Source organism: Corylus avellana, chromosome 2 (assembly GCF_965113065.1).
Source record: "Corylus avellana chromosome 2, dhCorAvel1.hap1.2, whole genome shotgun sequence".
Taxonomy (NCBI): Eukaryota; Viridiplantae; Streptophyta; class Magnoliopsida; order Fagales; family Betulaceae; genus Corylus; species Corylus avellana.
Genome location: NC_142491.1, coordinates 29,574,350 through 29,594,689, shown reverse-complemented (window position 1 = coordinate 29,594,689; position 20,340 = coordinate 29,574,350). Strand labels below are relative to the sequence as shown.

Genomic DNA, 20,340 nt, shown 5'->3' with positions numbered 1-20,340 from the left:
AGTTACCTTTCGAATAAAACATTACAATCTCGGGATGAACGAAGAAGGAATGAAGGTAAGCTTGGACCTACTCCAAGAAAAGAGGGACGACGCTCAAGCAACGATGGCAGCTTACTAGCAAAGAACAACTAGATATTTCAACAAGAGGGTCAAGGCAAGATAGTTCAAGATAGGAGACTGGGTCCTTTGGAAGGTTAGCATAGCCACCTGGGATCCAGCAGAAGGCAAGCTCGGACCTACGTGGGAAGGACCATACAAAGTTGTTCGGAGTCATCGACAAGGAGCATACTACCTACAAGATGTAGAAGGAAAGCCGCTACCTAGAGCCTGGAATGCCGATCATCTGAAGAAATACTATCAGTAATTGTTGAGTTTTCATTTTTGTTTCTTGTAATTCTTGAACATTTCAATAGTATTTATTCATGAGTAAAAACATACTTGAGCATTGGAGGACCCTTAGCCAAAACGACCATCGGGCCCGGTGACGAATTCCCTGTCTTGCAGGGAACAAGAGAGTAAACCCTTAACAAAAAAAATCCCTCTTCATCGCAAACAAGAGAGTAAACACTTAACCAAAAAAAAAAAAAAATCCATCATCATTGGAAACAAGGTAGTAAACCCTTAACAAAAAAAAAAAAAAAAATCTCTCTTCATCTAAAACAATGGAGTAAACCCTTAACGAAAAAAAAAAAAAAAATCCCTCTTCATCGGAAATAAGGGAGTAAACCCTTAACAAAAAAAAGGCCTCTTCATCGGAAATAAGGTAGTAAACCCTTAACAAAAAAAAAAAAAAATCCCTCTTCATCGGAAATAAGGGAGTAAACCCTTAACAAAAAAAAAAAAAAATTTCCCTTGTCCTCGGAAACAAGGGAATACCCTTATAAAAAAAATGCCTCGTCCTCAAAAAGAAAGGGACTAAACAAAATCTCACAAGACTTAATTACAACTAGGCAATACCAAGCACAGCAAAGCAGATAAACAACCCGACAAGTCAAGAAGGGAATACCCCACACAACTACAGTAAAAATCGCGCCAAGGAAACAATATGCAGTGCATCAATGGAATCAAAGGTAAACATTTCATTAAATATTTTTTTATTATTACAAGAAAGTTCAGCTACAACAATTACAAAAAGATCCAGCCACAACCATTACAAGAATATTTAGCTGCAATCATCGCATACAAACCCGACAACATCAAAATCATCACATCCAGACTTGATCTAATACTCGATGTCCGAGAAGATGCTGTACAAAGAACCACATTTGGGCAAACACCCAGGAATATGATGAACCAAAAATTTAAGGCCTTTGACAGGCCATTGTTGTTTATATCGAAGGCTACTCTCGATGACCTTCACTTGGTGGGCCATGTTATTCAAGATCCCTAGCCTTCCATAGCCGATATTTTCTCTGAAGTCTTTGGCACTTCTCCTCTTCCTTCAGAAACAATCAGGTGGCAGAGTAAACATTGGAGGCTTTCTTCTGCTTGTTCTTATGAATACTGATGAGATAGGCCTCAAGATCTACAATCCAACGGTCTCACGACTCCAGCTGTCAATCTTTCCAGGCTATTTGATAGTCCTTTACTTCAATATTGACCATTAACTTCCCCAATTGATTGGAGCAATCCGCTAGGCACTGTTCTCGTGCCTCCAGCAACAAGTGTAGTTTGTCGACCTCGGCCTCAGAAGCACGAGGAACACGAGAGTAGAACCACTCAGCTTGTGAACGGGAAGAGAAAGTGGCATCCTTAAGAGGCGAACAAATAGCAGAAGTACAAGACGACTCTATTTCCGCCAAACTCCTAGATGTAGAAGCAGAAGTCATGAAGAAAGAAATCAAAGAAAGAGAAAAATCGAAGTCATTTGAGTGAAAATTCTCCACACCAAATGCGATATTTATAGTATGAAAGCCCTTGGAAAATGATAAGTCACCTTTAAATGCGAGAAGACGTCCCATGCAGAGCCACTTGGAAAATCCAACCGGTGCAGGCTGAAAATAAGAGTGACAATGCTCCACTTGTCCCATCGTTGAAAAATGTGCAAAGCAATAATGGCCTTTGAAACTTGAAACGTCAAATGCCAAAAGACACACAAGGAACTGAATGAACAAAGGTTCAAGAAATTACTTTTCAATCCTCGGTCATGGGGGGTAGTACAACCGACCACAGACAATAGAATAAGGAAATCGAAGGCAGCATCAAATCAAACAAAAGCATTCAAAAGCATTAGGAAATACCAACGTTCAAAGTGGTTAAAAAAATATACAGAAATAGAAAACGAGAAAACAATCCTTATACAGACAGATTGCCACAAGGAAAAATAACAAAGTTCTAAGTCTTGGGAGTTGCTCCAACAACATCAGCATCATTTTCATCATCTATGATAATCTCGGGACCAAAAGGCTCGGGGGGTAAGTTTGCTTCTGGTCGGAACCCGTGCACATTGACCTCTGAAGCATCTGGAATCAAATTTCTGCCAGTATCAACCAACTCATTAATGGCATTAGCCAGGATGGACAAAAAGTCAAAGTTCACCGTGGCTGGATTAATATCGAATCGCTCCCGATTGATAGTCAAGTACATACAATTCTCAAAAACCCTAGTGAAAACTCCCTTGTCCAAAGTAAGTCTTGAAGCCAAGGAACAAGACAATTCCGCAAGATAATGAGTCACCTTAGCCTTCCAATAAAGGTCCCTTGGCAGAACCGAGTACACCTATCCCGAGAAGCCCTAAAGTCTGCTTGAACCTACTCGTGAGCATCCTTCGATTAGGACAGCTGACCCTCAAGCATCTTGGAAAGCTTCCGAAAACCCTTTTTGGAAGTCCGAGCCTGGTGAAGCTCTTCCACAACTTAAAAATGCTCTGCAGTGGCCTGATGAACATTGGCGTCCACTTCCTTGGCATGATCCACAAGCTCTTGATTCTTCTGAGTCGCAGCATCTAGAAGCTCTTGAAGATGCATGTTAGCAGTCTCCAACTCAGAATGCTTCTGCTTGCTTCCAAGAAGCTCTTGATCTTTTGCTGCTAGCAAAAGACGCAAATTCTCCACTTCAGAATTGGGAATCGAACCTTGAATCGCCTGTGAGCTAGAAGCCTCTTGCCGATTACTCAACTTTGGATCCAACTCTCGAAGCTCAACTCTCTCGGTGGCATATTCCCGCATACCCTCTTGAAACTCTTTATACCAACTAGCAGTGAGAAGAGAAGAATGCACAAACAAGGTCTTGTCAGATATAGCAAAAAAAAAAAAAAAAAGGACAAGCACGACTTATCGAGTAATGATGGTGGACTAGTTTGTCCACAAGCATCTTCGGGGTAAGCCGACCTTCCCCTTGAGTATAGTCGGCCGGCAGCATCTTGGTAATCGCGGTCAGAGGGTGCCCATTGAAACCCTTGGCCAACGATCTGATTAAGGGCGAGTTTCTCCTAGAGTGCCCTCTCCACGGCTGTCCTCGATATACGAGTTCTTGGTTGGAAGACTTGACGGGAGGACTCGGAGGATTAGTCTCGGGAGAAAGGACGTCATGAGAATCACTCTGAACAACAACTGGTTCCCCTGACTCCTAGGGTCGAACATGCAAAGGAGTAACCTGCAAAGTTTCTGTCTCCTTTGAAGGAAACAAGTTAGGGATATTAATCTCGAGAATGATATCATCAGACATGCCGTCAAACGAGAGGGGCTCCCCGAAGGTCACTACAGCAGAATCAGACCTGATTGAGGATACCAGGCTCAACAGCTCTAAGGACTTGTCGACTCTTGCCTTCTTGGAAGGCTCCCTTTGTCGAGTTTTACCTTTATCAGCCTTCGTCTTTGGTGCAGGGGGGTCAGACTTGGCCAAAGGAATAGATGAGACCGGATCCTGAGTTCCAAAAGCAGAACTAGAGCCTCCCGGAGTGGAAATCTTAACCCCACTCAATTTATCCGAAGATTGAATGACTCTTTTCGCTCGAGTCTTCTTAGCTTGGGGACGAGCTGGAGATTTTTGAACCGCCTTCTCAAAGGGGAGAACTAGTTTCTTAGGATTTCCTTGGCGATCCCAAAGGACCTTACCAACAGGAATCTGGTAACCTATGTGCTCTTGGAGAGCGGAGTCTGTAACAATGATGTTGAAAACCATCCGAGCTTCGTTCTCGAGCAGTTGGGAAAATTCCAATATGTAATCCACTCGATCCCGTTGCTCCAAGTCCAATTTAGGACACTCCTTCCCTATCAAAAAAAAAAAAAAAGTGTGCCAAACAGAAGAATAAAAGAGGGATCAAAGGTACTCACAACATTCTCGGGATGCTCCCCACTTTCGCAGAACGGTGTGATTCAAGGGCAAAGCTTCTGACGTAAACGCTTCCCAAGCTCCTGAAACATAGAACTGTTCCGCCCAATATTTGTTGTTGGAATGAGTCTTGCCAGGCTCAACAAATTGGTTCTTCTCGCGAACCATGAAGGTCACCGTCTTGGTATTCAAATCCATATGAGGACCATATATGTTTAAGAACTCCACAACCATCTCCCTTACAATGGGAGAGAAGGGGAAACGAACCCCAGCCATGAACATACGCTCGTAAACGCATATGTCACCCGGACCGCCTACCATCCCGGCGGAGTCGTTGGGAAAATGCAAAGAAACCGAAGATGGAATCTCATAGTTGTGCCTGAGCACCTTCTTGTCGAGCCGTGAAAAATAGGATCTCTACTTACGAGGGTATTCCAGGCGCAAAGAGAACTCTGCACCGGAAGAAGACGCATCGCCAAACGGCCGGATCCTACGGACAAACCCCCAGATTGCCAAATTAGAGGAACTTTCGGTGATTGTTCGTCAAGAGCTTCGGCATCAGAAGATTGGGGTTGATGGAAAGAAGACATAATGCTGGAGAAGCTGAGTTTATATAGGCTTTTACGGGGTAAAATTTTAGAAGAGTTGAGGCTATAAAGAAATGAGAAGGAGGAAGTGACCATTATAAAGCGAAATAATCTCGGGTGAAGCAACAAAGCATTTAATGCGAAGCCCATTATGAGCCTACAATCGCACCTAAACTGAAGAGACTCAAGCCATCCTTCCTTTCAAAAAATGCAACAAAAGGCATCGTTCAAAGACTGACACCTGTCTCACCGATTCTTGCACTCAGATACAAATCAACTCTTAAGAATACACGTGGATGAGCAACAACACATTTATGAGGATAAGGACAAAAAATTTCAAAATCAAAGATTGCACCCAACTGCTGGATATCTGGGGCACGCAGATGTCAGATCCTATAAATGGTTAAGACGCCAGAATTAACGGATACAAGGAACCAATCAGACGAAAGCAACCGAAGGATCCATCACCAAAAAGGGAGAAACAAGAAAAATCAAAATTTGAATTCTCTTCTCCCGAAATCTCGGAAGAAGGAATTCGGGGGGTAACTGTTACACCAAAATCTACACTAAGGTCATTGGGCCTGTTATTTGATAGCAAAGCCCATAGCCAGTCGATCAAGGTAAAAGCCCAGCGTGTTCATATGGGCCTACTAAGATGTAACCCAAATTCAAAAACACAAAAATGATGTCGCTTTACCAAGCTCACACTCTCGGAAGACTATGTTCACTCGGTTCACATCATTTATTGAATCAGCAACATAAGCACCACACAGATAGGACAGCTATGGGCAAGATTTGCACCGATCATGCTAACAGCTTGATTATGGCTTAATCATCGGGGCAGTTACGACACACACTTAAATATCATTGACGGTTATGCACCATTCTCTGGATCATGCCAGCCACAGTAACCGATGTGCACCATTCTCGGAATGATATCAATAGCAAGAACGGTTTCTCATCAACCATAATGGTCAGGGAACCAGAATATTAACTCCTTCGTCCGTTATGCCCAGATCCTGGATCTTCCACTTAGTCATCATTACCATCCTCATGAGACCTAACTATAAAAGGCTCATAGACAACAGACACATATAATAATTCATTCTCCACTAAGCTTTATATTGAGTTTATACAAATACTGACTTAAGCATCGGAGGAGGTATGCCCCGACCACCACCCGGCTCATCCTCTTAACAAGTGTTGTTATTTTCCAGGAAAGAAAGAAAGTACTAGCTCAATTAACGATCTACCCTTGGGTCCACCATACAAGAAACTGTACCAATATGTTTAATATACAAAAAATATTTATAATCTTATTCATCAAAATCATATAATATTTCCAATCCCAAGTTAAGAAACTATCACCCAAAATAATTTAAATTATGACTAGGCTGTTGTATCATGGGGGTGGCGTTAGGGCTGTTAAGTGAGCGAAGCGTCTCGCGAGCAAGCTCGGGCTCAGCTCGCATAAGCTCGGCTCGTGCTCGACTCGAATATTAAATGAAACACTTCATGAACACAAATCCTGGCTCGAATATTAAACAAAGCAAGCACGGCTCGACTCGGCTAAGCTCGTATAAGCTCGTGTGTATATATATATAAACTAAGTAATACATAATTAATTATAAATCTCATAATTATTAAAACCTTAAAATTGCATTCATATTTAAGCGTTAGATAATGAAAAAATTCTAGACCCTTTGTGATCAAAGAGAGAGAGCAATCATTAAAAAGACCTCGATTCAATTATAGCAGACCCAAACGAAAGGAAGAAAAATCAAGCAGAAACTATTGAGGGAGATTGCGAAAGGCATAAACTATTGAAGAATCAAACAGACCCAAACACTATCACTACCTGTCTGGTGAGCAAGTGTGAGAGAGTGGGAAATGAGAGTTCAGGTGAAAAATCTGTTGTGACTGGTGAGGGGGATTGAGAGAGACGTTAAAAAAATATTTTTTTGTAGGGGGTATTGTCCCAATGCAGTTTGAATGCAACCTGTTAACTTGTCCCACATTGTTAAGAAAACATCAATCTCCAAGTTTGCTTATCTATAAAAGGATGCATATCCTCTCTCTTTGAAACCAAATGCCTTGCTGTATTGACTCAGGCTACATACTCGACTAGCCAGGCTAAGCAAATACTCATATGCAAACTAACTTCTTAAGCCGTTTAAGAGTACTTGAAGTTAAAAAAAAAAATTAAAAAAAAAACATTAAATATAAGAGCCAGCTCGCGAGCTGGATCGGCTCGACATATTATTAGCTCGAGCTTGAGTAAAATTTAAACGAGCCAAGTCTGAACAAGGGAATCTCGCTCAAGCTCAGCTCGTTTATTGTTGTAATATTTATATATATTGTTACTTTAGTGTATAATATTAACATCTAAACAAGATTTGATGGAATTCTGATGTTGGATTTATTGGGTTGATTGCAGTAGTTGTTAATTTTCTGATGTTGGAGTCTTAAGCATCTGGAAATTTGGTCAATTGGGTCACTTATTTGATGCCTTTCTTTGCATGAAGTTTGGTTCTTATAATTTTTTAGGCTCACAATGAAATATATTGTTTGAATATATATAAAGTATTTATTGTTGGTAGTTTATATTTATTGTTGTAATAATTATTTGGAAGAATCACAACAAAGCTCATTTAATTTAGATAAAAAGACTAATAGATTTTTTTTTTTTTTTAAAAGAGCCAACTTATGAAAAAAATGGGCTTATTTTAGGCCCAATACTTAAAATAAGCCCCAAATTTTTTTTTCTTAAAAAACCGGTTACCGGACCTGGAAAAACTGGAACTGGCCGGTAACCGGGACCCCGGTTAACATGGTCCTTGTTCCGGTTCCAGTTTCTCAAAATTGAGAACCGGGGTACCCCGGTTCTGGTTCTCGGTTTTGGCCAAAAACTGAGAAACCGAACCGGGTTGACATCCCTAAAATAAATTATAATAATAACATTTCTCTTTTCCCCGTCCCCCACTTTGAATAAAAAAAAAAAAAAATTATAATAATAACAAAAAGAGAGCCCCTTTATTAGAATGTAGTGTAAAACCTCATTTTATAGTCTTTAATAAAAATTTGATACATCAGGTGAAAGCATCAAATATAATAGAGATGAAAATACTGTATTTTTAATTCAAATCAATATTATAGACTTTTCTATTCATTTTAACCCACCATCCATCACCGAACCATACTCCCATCTTTGAGCCATCGACACCAGAGTCTCCAAAACTAACCAAGACGGCAACTTTGGTGATTTTATCGGTGGTTTTGTCAATAGGTATTTTGTTAAGAGAATAAAATTATTTAGTGTGAAAAGTTATAAAAAAAAAAAAAAAAAATAGTATCCAAAACATTTTCTTAACATAGACAAGCATTTGTGGCGATGGTGACCCGGGCCGAAGCCCATCCGGATCCTCCACTCGGTATCCTTGCGTAACCCGAATTCAACGAGAGAGGGTTGTGAATTTTGTGTAAACCCAAGCGGGCCAAGCCCATTTGAACAGCAGCTTTCTTTGAAGGCATTGCCTTCTTTCTTTGTTTTCTCGTTGATTGCTTCTTTCTTTGTTTTCTATGGACTTGACTTCGATTTTTGCATTCAGTGCACAAAGAAGCCGTAACACTCCTTCCCTCCAAACAATGGCTGCGTCCTCTAACTACTACTGTGCCTTACTCAAACTCTGCTGCGAAGCCCGGAACGGAACCCATGCTAAGAAGCTCCACTGCAACATAATCAAAACCTTGATAGACCCAGAAACCTTTCTATCAAACAACCTCATGAACACCTACAGTAAACTAGGCAACATAGAATATGCGCGCCGCGTGTTCGATCAGATGCCCCACCCAAACCCCTTCTCCTGGAACACCCTCCTTTCCGCTTATTCGAAATGGGGTCATCTCACGGAAATGCAATTAATCTTTGATCGAATGCCAAATCAAGATGGGGTTTCGTGGAATTCGCTTATTTCTGGGTACGCGTGTTATGGTTCTCTTTTTCAGTCGGTGAAGGTTTATAAGCTGATGTTGAAGGATGGAGCAGTTAATTTGAATCGGATTACGTTTTCGACTATGCTTATACTGTCATCGAATCAGGGGTGTGTTAATTTAGGCAGACAGATTCATGGGCAAATATTAAAATTTGGTTTCCAGTCGTATGTCTTTGTGGTTAGTCCTTTAGTGGTCATGTACTCGAAAATGGGGTTAATTTATGATGCAACGCAAGTTTTCGATGAGATGCCTGAAAGGAATGTGGTTACGTATAATACTATGATCACGGGGCTTTTGCGAAGTGGGATGATTGAAGATTCAAAGCGGTTATTTTGGGGTATGAAGGAAAGAGATTCGGTTTCATGGACAACAATGATAACAGGACTTACGCAGAATGGGTTGGGCAGAGAAGCGATAGATATGTTTAGAGAAATGAGGTTGGAAGGTTTAGATATGGATCAATTTACTTTTGGTAGTGTGTTGACTGCTTGTGGGGGTCTGCTTGCCCTGGAAGAAGGCAAGCAGATTCATGCTTATATCATTAGGACTGATCATAAGAATAATGTGTTTGTTGGTAGTGCTCTTGTTGACATGTATTGCAAATGTAAAAGCATAAAATCTGCGGAAACAGTTTTTATGAGAATGACCAGTAAGAATGTTGTATCATGGACTGCAATGCTAGTGGGTTATGGTCAAAACGGGTACAGCGAAGAAGCTGTTAGGATTTTTTGCAATATGCAGAACTATGGGATTGAGCCAGATGAGTTTACACTCGGGAGTGTAATTAGCTCATGTGCAAACTTAGCAAGCTTAGAAGAGGGTGCCCAATTTCATGCTCATGCTGTTGTTTCTGGCTTGATCTCTTTTATTACAGTTTCCAATGCGCTTGTTACGCTGTATGGTAAATGTGGAAGCATTGGAGATTCCCGTCGGATGTTCAATGATATGGAAATTAAGGATGAAGTCTCGTGGACTGCATTGGTTTCAGGGCATGCCCAATTTGGAGAAGCCAATGAGACGATTGATCTGTTTGAAAGAATGTTGGCTCAAGGTTTGAAGCCTGATGGAGTTACTTTCATTGGGGTCCTTTCAGCTTGCAGTAGAGCAGGATTTGTGGAGAAAGGACATCACTATTTTGAATCAATGATAAAAGAACATGGAATTACACCGATTGCAGATCACTACACTTGCATGATTGACCTTATTAGCCGAGCTGGAAGATTGGAAGAAGCAAAAACTTTTATAGATGAGATGCCTGTCCATCCTGATGCAATTGGTTGGGCCACCTTGCTTAGCTCCTGTAGATTCTATGGTAACATGGAAATAGGGAAATGGGCAGCTGAGAGACTTGTGGAATTAGAGCCCCAGAACCCAGCGAGCTATGTCTTGCTCTCAAGCATGTATGCTGCAAAAGGGAAATGGGACAATGTGGCCCAATTAAGAAGAGGAATGAGAGCTAAGGGAGTGAGGAAGGAGCCGGGATGTAGTTGGATCAAATATAAGAACAGGGTGCACATATTTTCAGCAGATGACCAATCAAGTCCATTTTCAGATGAGATATATTCTGAGCTTGAGAGATTAAATTGCAAAATGATAGAGGAGGGGTACGTTCCAGATATGAGGTCTGTTCTTCATGATGTTGAGGAGTCAGAGAAGATAAAGATGCTTAGCCACCATAGTGAGAAGCTTGCTATTGCCTTTGGGTTGATTTTTGTCCCTCCTGGCCTTCCCATACGAGTGTTTAAAAACCTTAGGGTCTGCGGGGATTGCCACAATGCCACAAAATATATTAGTAAGATAACCCAGAGAGAGATTCTTGTAAGAGATGCTGCCCGATTCCATTTATTTAAAGATGGAACATGTTCGTGTGGAGATTTCTGGTGATGGGATTCGATTTTCCAAATATGTTTAGTGGTAGAGAACAACGGCTATAATACTTCGATTCCACAGATGCATTGAGATGTCACTGGGCTGAGCAAATCAACAATATTGTAAAGAACATCTCCGTGATTTAGAAAACAAGTAGAGGTTACCTATGGTGCAACGAACGGTCATGATTTTGAATTTGTTAAGGGCCCAACTTTTTTTCACAAGGAGAGATCGATGTTGGGTGGATCCGAGTTCCTTAGCCTATGCCTTCTGTGATTTGAAAAGGCCCAAAGAGCCGAAGTCCCGATTGCCGAGGTAAGGACTGCTGTTTGTAAGTGTAGCGAAATGCCAGCTAGTGGTGTTGTTGGTTTTTTTTTTTTTAAAAAAAAGAAATTTATTTTTTTGAACAAAATGTTTACTTCATTGATAAATCATTGATCAAACAGGGCCAATTTGCTCACCGATTGCAATACCATTTGGAATTTCTTCAATCCAAAGACTATCTATAATACATTGGCTTCTCTAACTAAAGTATTCGCGTCCCTCTTTGCATGTTCAATTCTCCAAGATCTCAATAAAAGCATTACCCCTTTGACAGATGGCCAAATTTACTCCAATTTTTATTCCCCGCTTTGACCACATGTACAATTTGCAAGGCATCTCCCTCCAAATTATATCATAAAAACTCATATCCTTACTAAATTTCACAGCACATAAAGTTGACAAGGCTTCAACAACAACCAGATCTACCAAAATATTTTTTGGAGTACTACTTGCTGCCAGAACTACTCCCTCGTGGTCTCGTACTACAATACCAATCCTTATTCGCCCATAACCCTTATCCACATCTACTTCCCACTTAATTTTAAATATACCTATGGGAGACTTATTCCAAAGAATTGGTGTTGCAACTAGGAGAAGACTATGCACTTCACGCTCTTTTCCATTTACCCTCCTAAATTTATCACGAGAGTCGCTGCTTCTCGGAATACTTGGTTAGGAGGAGAGAAATCACCCCCATGGACTACAACATTCCTTCAAAATCATATTTTTCGGGCCACCACTGTTGGGGATTGTGCCCTGAATCCTAGTGAATTTTAAATCCATGTTAACATTCAAGTGTTTGTAATAAATATATGATTTATTCACTAATTAAATAATTTGAGCATATAACATATAAAATGTGTTTTACATGTTTATTATCAAAGTTCATCATATTTGTTATTCATGTAAAAGGTCCTATGATAACATTGAATATGACTATGGGTGTGAGTTAACATTGGTATCACAGAAGGTCTTAGTTTATAATCCTTGTAATCCTTAAATATAGAAAGTTTGCAGTCGGTAAATGGAATTGGGCATTCCATTTTGAGTAAGACTGTTACACAATGAATTCGGAGATCTACCTTAATTTAGCGAAGCGAAGATTTCAGATTGATGTGTAGTTACTACAACCCTAAGGCACTAAACGGATCAATGAGTTGCCTTTCCACAAAAATATTGTTTATAAGGAAAGACAATAACTCCTTAAAGACTACTTACGACTTTGATTCTAAATCCTAAAGGGATTGTGGACTCAAATGTTGCATGGAGATTGCTTTGATACACCAAAGGGTGAGATCAAATATACGGTCAACAATTCCGGTGTGTTAGGTTTATTTTGGCCTTATTCAATGATCAAAACATTTTATTTGTATTTTCCATTCCTTCCCCAAATGTTGGGGTGAAGATTGGATGTTTAGTAGTTCTTTGTGTTCTTCGTTAGGAAAACGTAAGGACAGACTTGTGATGGGACTTCGAGAAGTACTCTCGACTAGTGTGTTGGATAACACATCAAGACAGGACTCAGTGTAGAGCTCTTAGCTTTCACGTTAGATGGGCATCAGGGTAGGCTCATAATAGGACTTTGTGAAGAGCTCTTGGCTTTCTCGTCAGATAGGTGTTAGGATGGGCTCATAACGGAACTAAGCTATTGCTCCTTGTCAACCCTGTTGGATAGGGCATCTGAATGTGGACGTGATAGGAATGCAAAGGTTTTACTCTCCACGTCATGACGCGATTCATTTCCCGTTAAGACGTAAAGAAGGATTTCGTTTCTCATTGGATGCCCGTCATGACAGAAAGAACAACTCCTTGGTAACTTGGTTTTTCTTCCATGATTTATCTTCCCATTGCTTGGAAAAGCATTGGATGTGTTTATAGAAGTATTCTAGAATGTTTTGGCACCTGGACATGACTCGGACATCACTTGGGCATCACTTGGAAGTGATTAGGTCACTTAGGAATGTTTTTATCGTCACATAGGTGCCAAGATGCACTTCTGACATGCTGGCAGTAAGTTACTACCCAATTCCTATCATGACGGAATTGAATTCCCATCATGACCCGGTTCGTTTCTACATAATATGGAGAACCATTTTTACCTAGCAAATGTCCAAATTTGAAGAAGCTCATTAGAGACAAAGTTGTTGAGTTTGCATCATTTGGAGCTCGGGAGAAAATGTTATGGCCAAGATACCCTGATTGGTTTGTTTCGCCAAATGACTTTTCAGCTTTATTTCAATTTTGCCCTCTTTCTTCTTACATAGAGAAGAGGACGTTCATTTGGGAGACTAAGACCTCATAGTTGATTACTTCTCTATTTTTATCCAAGAGGGATTGGGTTGAAAGCCATCATTACTTTCCCCCTCTTTATTTCTCAGAAGCTTTCTTCTATGTTTCACCATTGTTGTACCAAGTGGGTTTACTAAAAAGCTTGAAGTTTTCTACCGCTTGGGGGTTTTTTGTTTTGTGTTGAGATTTAAACCACACCATACGCTTTTGCAACTGCGAAGAAGTCTACCGAATGGTGGGTGATGAAATTCGCTCCATAAAGATGGTCAGGTAGGAGACAAGCAAGTGAGTTTGTTGTTCTTATAGAGTCTAGAGACTTACAAGGGTTTGTGAGTATTTTTTATTGTCTGTAATCTGAATCTTCGTATAATGATTTTCCGTGTTTGGCTGCCCTAGAGTGGTTTTTCCCTTTTGTTGATTCAAAGGGTTTACCACTTCGCCAACAAATCTTGTGTTGTAGATGTGTGGATGTTTCTATAGTTGTTTTGTTTTAATATCGAGCATTGCTATTTATTTTCCTTTTATAAACTGTTTATGCATTTGATTTAGTTATATAAACTACTTGCGTTTGATTTGGGGGCAGAACACGATCCTCTTGTTTTATCAATTGGTATCAAAGTGGATTCACTCATTTTGGACTAATGTCCTGAGTGTGTTCTTTTACCTATAACACCCTAGGGAAATCAATTATCTGGTAAACTGAAAGTATCATAATATAGATAGGTTTCCAAATGTATCTGTCAGGTATCGATCATCAAAATATAATACATAATACTAACAATAGTTCCAAATAAACTAAATAAAGCATAATGATGATCTCGAGCAACTCCAGACGAATGGATCCGTTAGCATCCCACATCGACTTTGAACCATACAAGGTCCAAGTCCTCAAAAATGATCCTAAGGAAATCCTTCATAATGACTACGTGTCTCCCTAAATCCATCCTTAGCTAAGCTAGTTAAACCACGCAATTATACATAATGGAGATGAAAGAATACAAGGGTAAGTCTGATGATTTAGTGAGTAAAAATGCACACGATGTACATGTCATTTGAATGATGATCTCAGTTGTTAATAAATCTCATGCAACATTGTTATATGACAGTTTGTCATGCATGCAATATTGATATGGTATATGCTGTAATTATGAGAAGGAAGTTATTGTTCAAACAGTATGATTTACCCGAGATATTACTCATTTTTAGTAGGGTTGGTGCTGTATCGAGTGACCTGTATTACAATGCAGGTACCTCGACCATCAGACACTACTGTTCATAACATTAGTAGCCCGACCGAGTCTGACCTCAGGTGGCCTATGCTACTAATGATGTACGCCCTATAGTGACCTGCCAATCAAACATAGCTACACTGATTACGAAACAACTATTGGATCGAAGGCCCTTATAACACACACACACATTTGACCATAGAGTTAACATGTATAGTAAGCCCATGGTCGTTATCCCGCACGTATCGGTGCACCATGTCATACAATGCAATTAGTCTTATCCATCTTTTACATGCATGCTTTAAAAAATCTCACCATGTTCATTATCTTGCTAAGGTAACACATGTTTTCACAAAATAGAGTTCATAGTAGATCAAAATGTATTTCATGAGAGTTGTAAAGATGCATGTTTGGTACACATAAACTAGTCATACAATGCAAAAAGATAGTGACAAGTATTCATGTCAGTTTGTACTCACTCATAAAGTTCCTCCACAATTTCCTCCAAATGTTTCACACCTCAAAATATGTGAAAAGACCCAACGTCAGTCCTAAATCTAAGCCAAAACGAGTCCTACAAATAAACATATTAAAAACTGAGTTCCTGCCTGCCCATCGAGCATTCAAATAGATTAGCACTAACGTTCGGGCTCGAAGCCAAACGTTCGGTCAGAGAGGTTCGAACATTTGATGTTGGGTAGAAAATCCAATTTCAAACCAAACATCCTTCTAATCACTTCTAAGCAAGTTCTAAGGATACAAAAAGACTCCTAGCATACTCCTAGCCCAAAATAATACCTCCATTTAGAATAAAGTATGTACAACAAGATTGAAATGCTAACCCATGTTTAAACCAAGATTAAAACCTAAAGTAACATCATAAGCCCAAAACTAACAACTAAGCTACGAAAAACATTTAACCAGAGTAACAACTAGGTAGAGAATAAGCCAAGTTAAGGAGGTTACCACAAGAACTTTCAAGAAAGCCTTCCTACTCCTGCTCACAACTCACAAGACACTACCGAAGTAGAGTTTCCCTAAGGCTCAGAGGACCGAATGAGGCGTAGAAGGGCGTGGGAGTGGGTATTTATAGGGTTGAAAAGGCTGAGGGCGTTGCTGTGACAGTCCTGCAAGTCATCGAAGGTTCGGTGGTTTAGGGTCAAATGTTCGGTGTACTGTTTTACCCAAATGTTTCTTGGTTGTAGGCTGAATGTTTGGTGGTCTTTCTGTCGAACATTGGTTCAGAACCAAAAAGCCCCAAAATCTCACTCCTAAAGCACCCTAACGAACTGAGAAATCTTGCTAACCCTCTAACTACGGTAACCATAGCCTTGTAATTACCTAGAGCACTACACTCCTCCCTTCTTATAAAAGTTCCGTTCTCAAAATTTTAGAACTAAAATACTTAGAGGAGTGGTAAAATTACCTTAGGTCCGTAGCTTCACAGGGCTCATGCTCAATAAGTTCTTGGGCAATCTTATCCCATCCATCTATTGGCACTAACTTTTGTAAGTCATGCAGAGCATCATACTTGATGGTTCCCACAATGTACCAGTCATCATCAATCTCAACTTCCAAGTCAATCCACTCACAAAAAGAGTAGTTCCACATACAGTCCAGGGCATAAGTATCTATGCCATAAACCTATAAGGGATAAAAAACTTTTTCTCAGTCGACTATCCATTGACCAATATGGGAATGGGTATACTATCCAAGTATAAACTTTGAGAATCAAAGAAAAAACATATACAATCAAGTCTCAAAAAAATGCGGGTGTCAATTCTGCATATCCCGCTCCGCTTCCTATGATGCTTCCTCAACGCTGTGATTGTGCCACAATACCTTGATGATAGGGATCGTCTTGGTACGCAGTACTTGCTCTTTCCGATCCATAATCTTCACTGGCTCCTCGGTGTATGTCAACCCTTCCGGAATCTCCAACAGCTCGTACTCCACTACCAGGTCTAGTTAGGAATGTACTTCCTTAACAAAGAGACATGAAAAACATCGTGCATCCCGACTAGACTTGGAAAACATCGTGCATCCCAACTCTATATGCAAACCTTCCCACTTTTTGAGTGATCTCGAAAGGTCCAACAAATCAAGGACTCAGCTTCCCTTTCTTCCAAAATCGCATGACCCCTAGAAACAAATGACCCCCCACTTCGTATTCTAAAGGGTGTCTCCAGTTGTCGGCATAGCTCTTTTGCCGACTTTGGGCTACAGTCATCCTTTGCTTGATGATAAGCTCCTTGTCCCGAGTATCTTGAATCATCTCAGGTCACAATGCCTATCTCTCACCAATGTTATCCCAATACAAGGGTGACTGATAATTTCGTCCATAAAGCGCTTCATAAGGCAGCATCCCAATAGTCATTTGATAAATGTTGTTATAGGTGAACTCAATTAAAGGCAGATACTGAATCCAACTACCCTTGAAATCCAAAACACATGCTCATAGCATATCTCCCAAAATCTGGTCAGTCCGCTCTAACTGGCCATCTATCTAAGGGTAGGGGTGACAAAATGGGTTGGCGGGTCAACCCCGAATATGACCTGGGTGACCCGCCACCTGATTAGCATAAACCATAACATGATCCCGTTTAGATAAATGGGTTGAACTCTAAAACATAGACATGAGAAGAAAAATAACCAGGTAATTTGACACAACCAGTTTGACCCAAAGCACGCACACTTGCTTGAAGTGGGTGAGCAACCCATCATCCTTGAGGCAAAACTCCTGTGTTTTTCCTTCTTCTAGCAACTTCTTGATCTTCAAATAATCTGGGTCCTCAAGCTGAGTAGCCTTAATCCTTTCAAGCAATTCCGACTAAATCACTTGATTACATAAGAATGCTCGTGTACCTTTGTCTACTACTTCCAACTCTATCCTAGCGAACTCCATGACCAATCGAGGCTGAGAAACTCTGATAGCAGCAAACTCGATTGTCGACTTCCTACTTAGTGCATTAGCAACCATGCTGGCATTTCCAAGATGGTAATTGATCTTGCAATCATAATCCTTGATCATCTCCAGCCATCTCCTCTACCTCATGTTTAATTCTTTCTAAGTGAAGAATTACTTCAAGCTCTTGTGGTCCGGGTAGATCTTGCATCTTTCGCCTTACAAGTAATGCCTCCAGATCTTTAGAGCGAAAACAACTGCTGCTAATTCCAGATCGTGTGTGGGGTAATTCTGCTTGTAAATTTTTAGCTGACGTGAGGCGTAAGAAATAACCTTACTGTTCTACATCTTTACTAGCCTGCTAAGCTGATAAACAGAGAAGAGTCTGAGCTCTCAAATTACCCATCAGATTCCATTGATAATTAACTTTCAAAAACACTCTAAGAATTAATAGTTTATGTCTTAACTCACGAAGAACAAAAGTTTAAGATTTGAAGAGCCAAGTAAGAGCCCATACTCTTTTGGTTATTATCAATCATTGGTGAGAATATCTAGAGGTCTCACTATTCTTGAGATTTGTCGTGTTCTTAGTGAACGAAGAACGTGTACTTGGATAAAAAAGAAGCAAAAATATTTTCCCAAAGCCAGGCGTGGCCAACATATCTAAGTAAGTGTACTTCGTTCTTGCAATTTAATTTTAAATAGCAACTGTTCTTCACATATTCTTAATAAAGATGTTCTTGGGCATGGGAATTTGTATTTTTCGTGGTGCAAATCTCTGATTTACATACTTATTCCTAGCAACCACAGCCATAAGCTAAAGTTTGATCAAGTCACATCTTTCTAATGTGTGATGCCCCAAAATACCAAAACCCTAAGAAGGGGATTTATTAAAAACAATCGCCTGTTTTAAATTGATAAACACACAAATAATTGTTAAGAGTTTTAACTATGACAATGCTACTTTTTTAAAGAGAAACCTTCTATTTGAAATTGGCATGAAAACTAAAAATAAGCTTTTGGCCAAACGTTCGTTGGGGGACTAGCGAACGTTCTCACAGGGACTACATCGAGCGTTCGCTGACCAAATTTTAGACCAATGGGTATTAACCAAACATTCGACTTGCAACCCTAAAGCCATTGTGTAACAGTACACCGGACGTTTGGTGACAGTCTGAAAGCATTTTTAACCCATTCTCCACCTTTTTACAGCCATTCACCCCTTCTCCCACTATAAATACCCTTCCTTCTCGCCCTAAAATCCATCTCTACACCAGAAAACCCTAATTCTAGAGTGATGAGATTTTTAAGAGAGAATGAGAAGGCTTAAAAGTGATTTGAAATCTTCAAGATAAACTATTATGGACCTACTCTGTTTTTATGTTATAATTCTCTTTAAGAAAAGATAAGGTTTTTTCAAACATTTTGGAAAACACTCCATGTTTGCTTAGGTTTGCATGCTATTATGGGTTGTTATGTTTACATGTACTCATTATGAGTCCAAGATGAGAATTTTTACGTGATGAGTTGAAGATAGGAGCTTTGTATCTAGGCATTGACCGAACGTTCTTTGTATTATGACCAAACGTTCGCACTCGAGCCCGAACATTCGGCCATAAACCAGAACGTGTGAACAATGTATGGAATGGGTAAAAATAGGGTTTTTGTGAGCTTAGGCTAGCTTGCTACTTGATAGGACCCTGTGTGTTTGAAATAGGCGCCCTAGTACTGCGCATAACGATGATCTATGTTTCATTGTAGCAAGAGTCCGAAATGTCAAGAGAATCAAGCGAGCATACTAGGTAAGTAAATACTTATGACTGCTTTCCTTAAAATCGTACTATATGTTAGTTAACTGAGCACGCATATGCTATTGATAAGTGCTAAAATATTCATATTTTAGCCCCTTAATTTACATTTATTAATTTCGTAGTTTTGTTATTTTGTGCTATTTTATTTCCTTTTTGCGTTTTATGTGTTTTATAGGTTTTTGGAAGAAAAGGGAGCAATTATGGAAAGTTCGAGCATAAAGGACAAAGTTGGGAAAAAGCTAGAAGTCTTGGATCAAAAGGGAGCGCACTGTACCTAGGCTCGAGCGCACCAGAGCCCCAGCTAAGGAGCAAGCACATGCATGCGCTCTTGCACACAAGAAGAAGCATCAATCGCAACTGCGATCGAGCACAACAGAAGAACGATCGAGCGTAGCAGAAGAATGATCGAGCACAGCAGAAGAACGATCAGGCTAAGATTGAGTGCACTCGGGCGTTGGAGAAAATTCAGATTCGGCAAGACTCCTTTTCCTTCCCAAACTTGGTTTCCCAAGTCCTAGTTGAACTAGGACTTTAGACCTATGAGTTTACTAGGGTTCCTAGGACTTATAGGGTTTTCGTAAGCCTATAAATAGACCTTTAGGCGTCTAGGAAAAAACACACAATCTTGTGAGGAGAATTTGGAGGCTACTTCTAGGAGTTGTTTTTGGTTCTTTCTTCTCCCTTTATTTTAATTATGTGTAACTAACTCTTTAGTTAGGGGCTAGATTGAAGCCCTAATCATGTCTTTTTAGGATTTCAATATTGGCGCCTTTGCTACAATCATATTTTGGTGTATTTAACTTGATTATTTCCTGCTTAATTGAATTTCTCATATGAATGTGCCTGATCAACATATGCATGTGGTATGGATTAGTTATTTAAGTCAATTTGGATGATCGAGTCCTGGGCTTAATAGAGTAACAAAAGATATCTTTGCGAACTTGGGGTAATCAACATAGAAAACCAGGAGTAGATACCCATGTCCTAGGCTCCATGTGTTTATCGATTTCTATAAATTTCTGCTTTCTTAAAGAATAATTTAGTAGATACCCATGCTAAAT

At 39.9% G+C, this 20,340-nt stretch overlaps 1 protein-coding gene across 1 annotated transcript; it reads left to right on the top strand.

The window, feature by feature from the left end:
* Positions 1-8,423: 8,423 nt before the first annotated feature.
* On the top strand, positions 8,424-19,985 carry LOC132175775 (pentatricopeptide (PPR) repeat-containing protein). The gene is made up of 2 exons (XM_059587830.2): positions 8,424-11,036; positions 19,455-19,985. Exon 1 carries the CDS (start codon positions 8,439-8,441, stop codon positions 10,734-10,736), a length of 2,298 nt encoding a protein of 765 aa, XP_059443813.2. The 5' UTR covers positions 8,424-8,438; the 3' UTR covers positions 10,737-11,036; positions 19,455-19,985.
* Positions 19,986-20,340: the final 355 nt, after the last annotated feature.

Coding starts and splice junctions, on each gene's coding strand:
- LOC132175775 (XM_059587830.2), top strand. CDS start 8,439: ATGGACTTGACTTCGATTTTTGCATTCAGTGCACAAAGAAGCCGTAAC.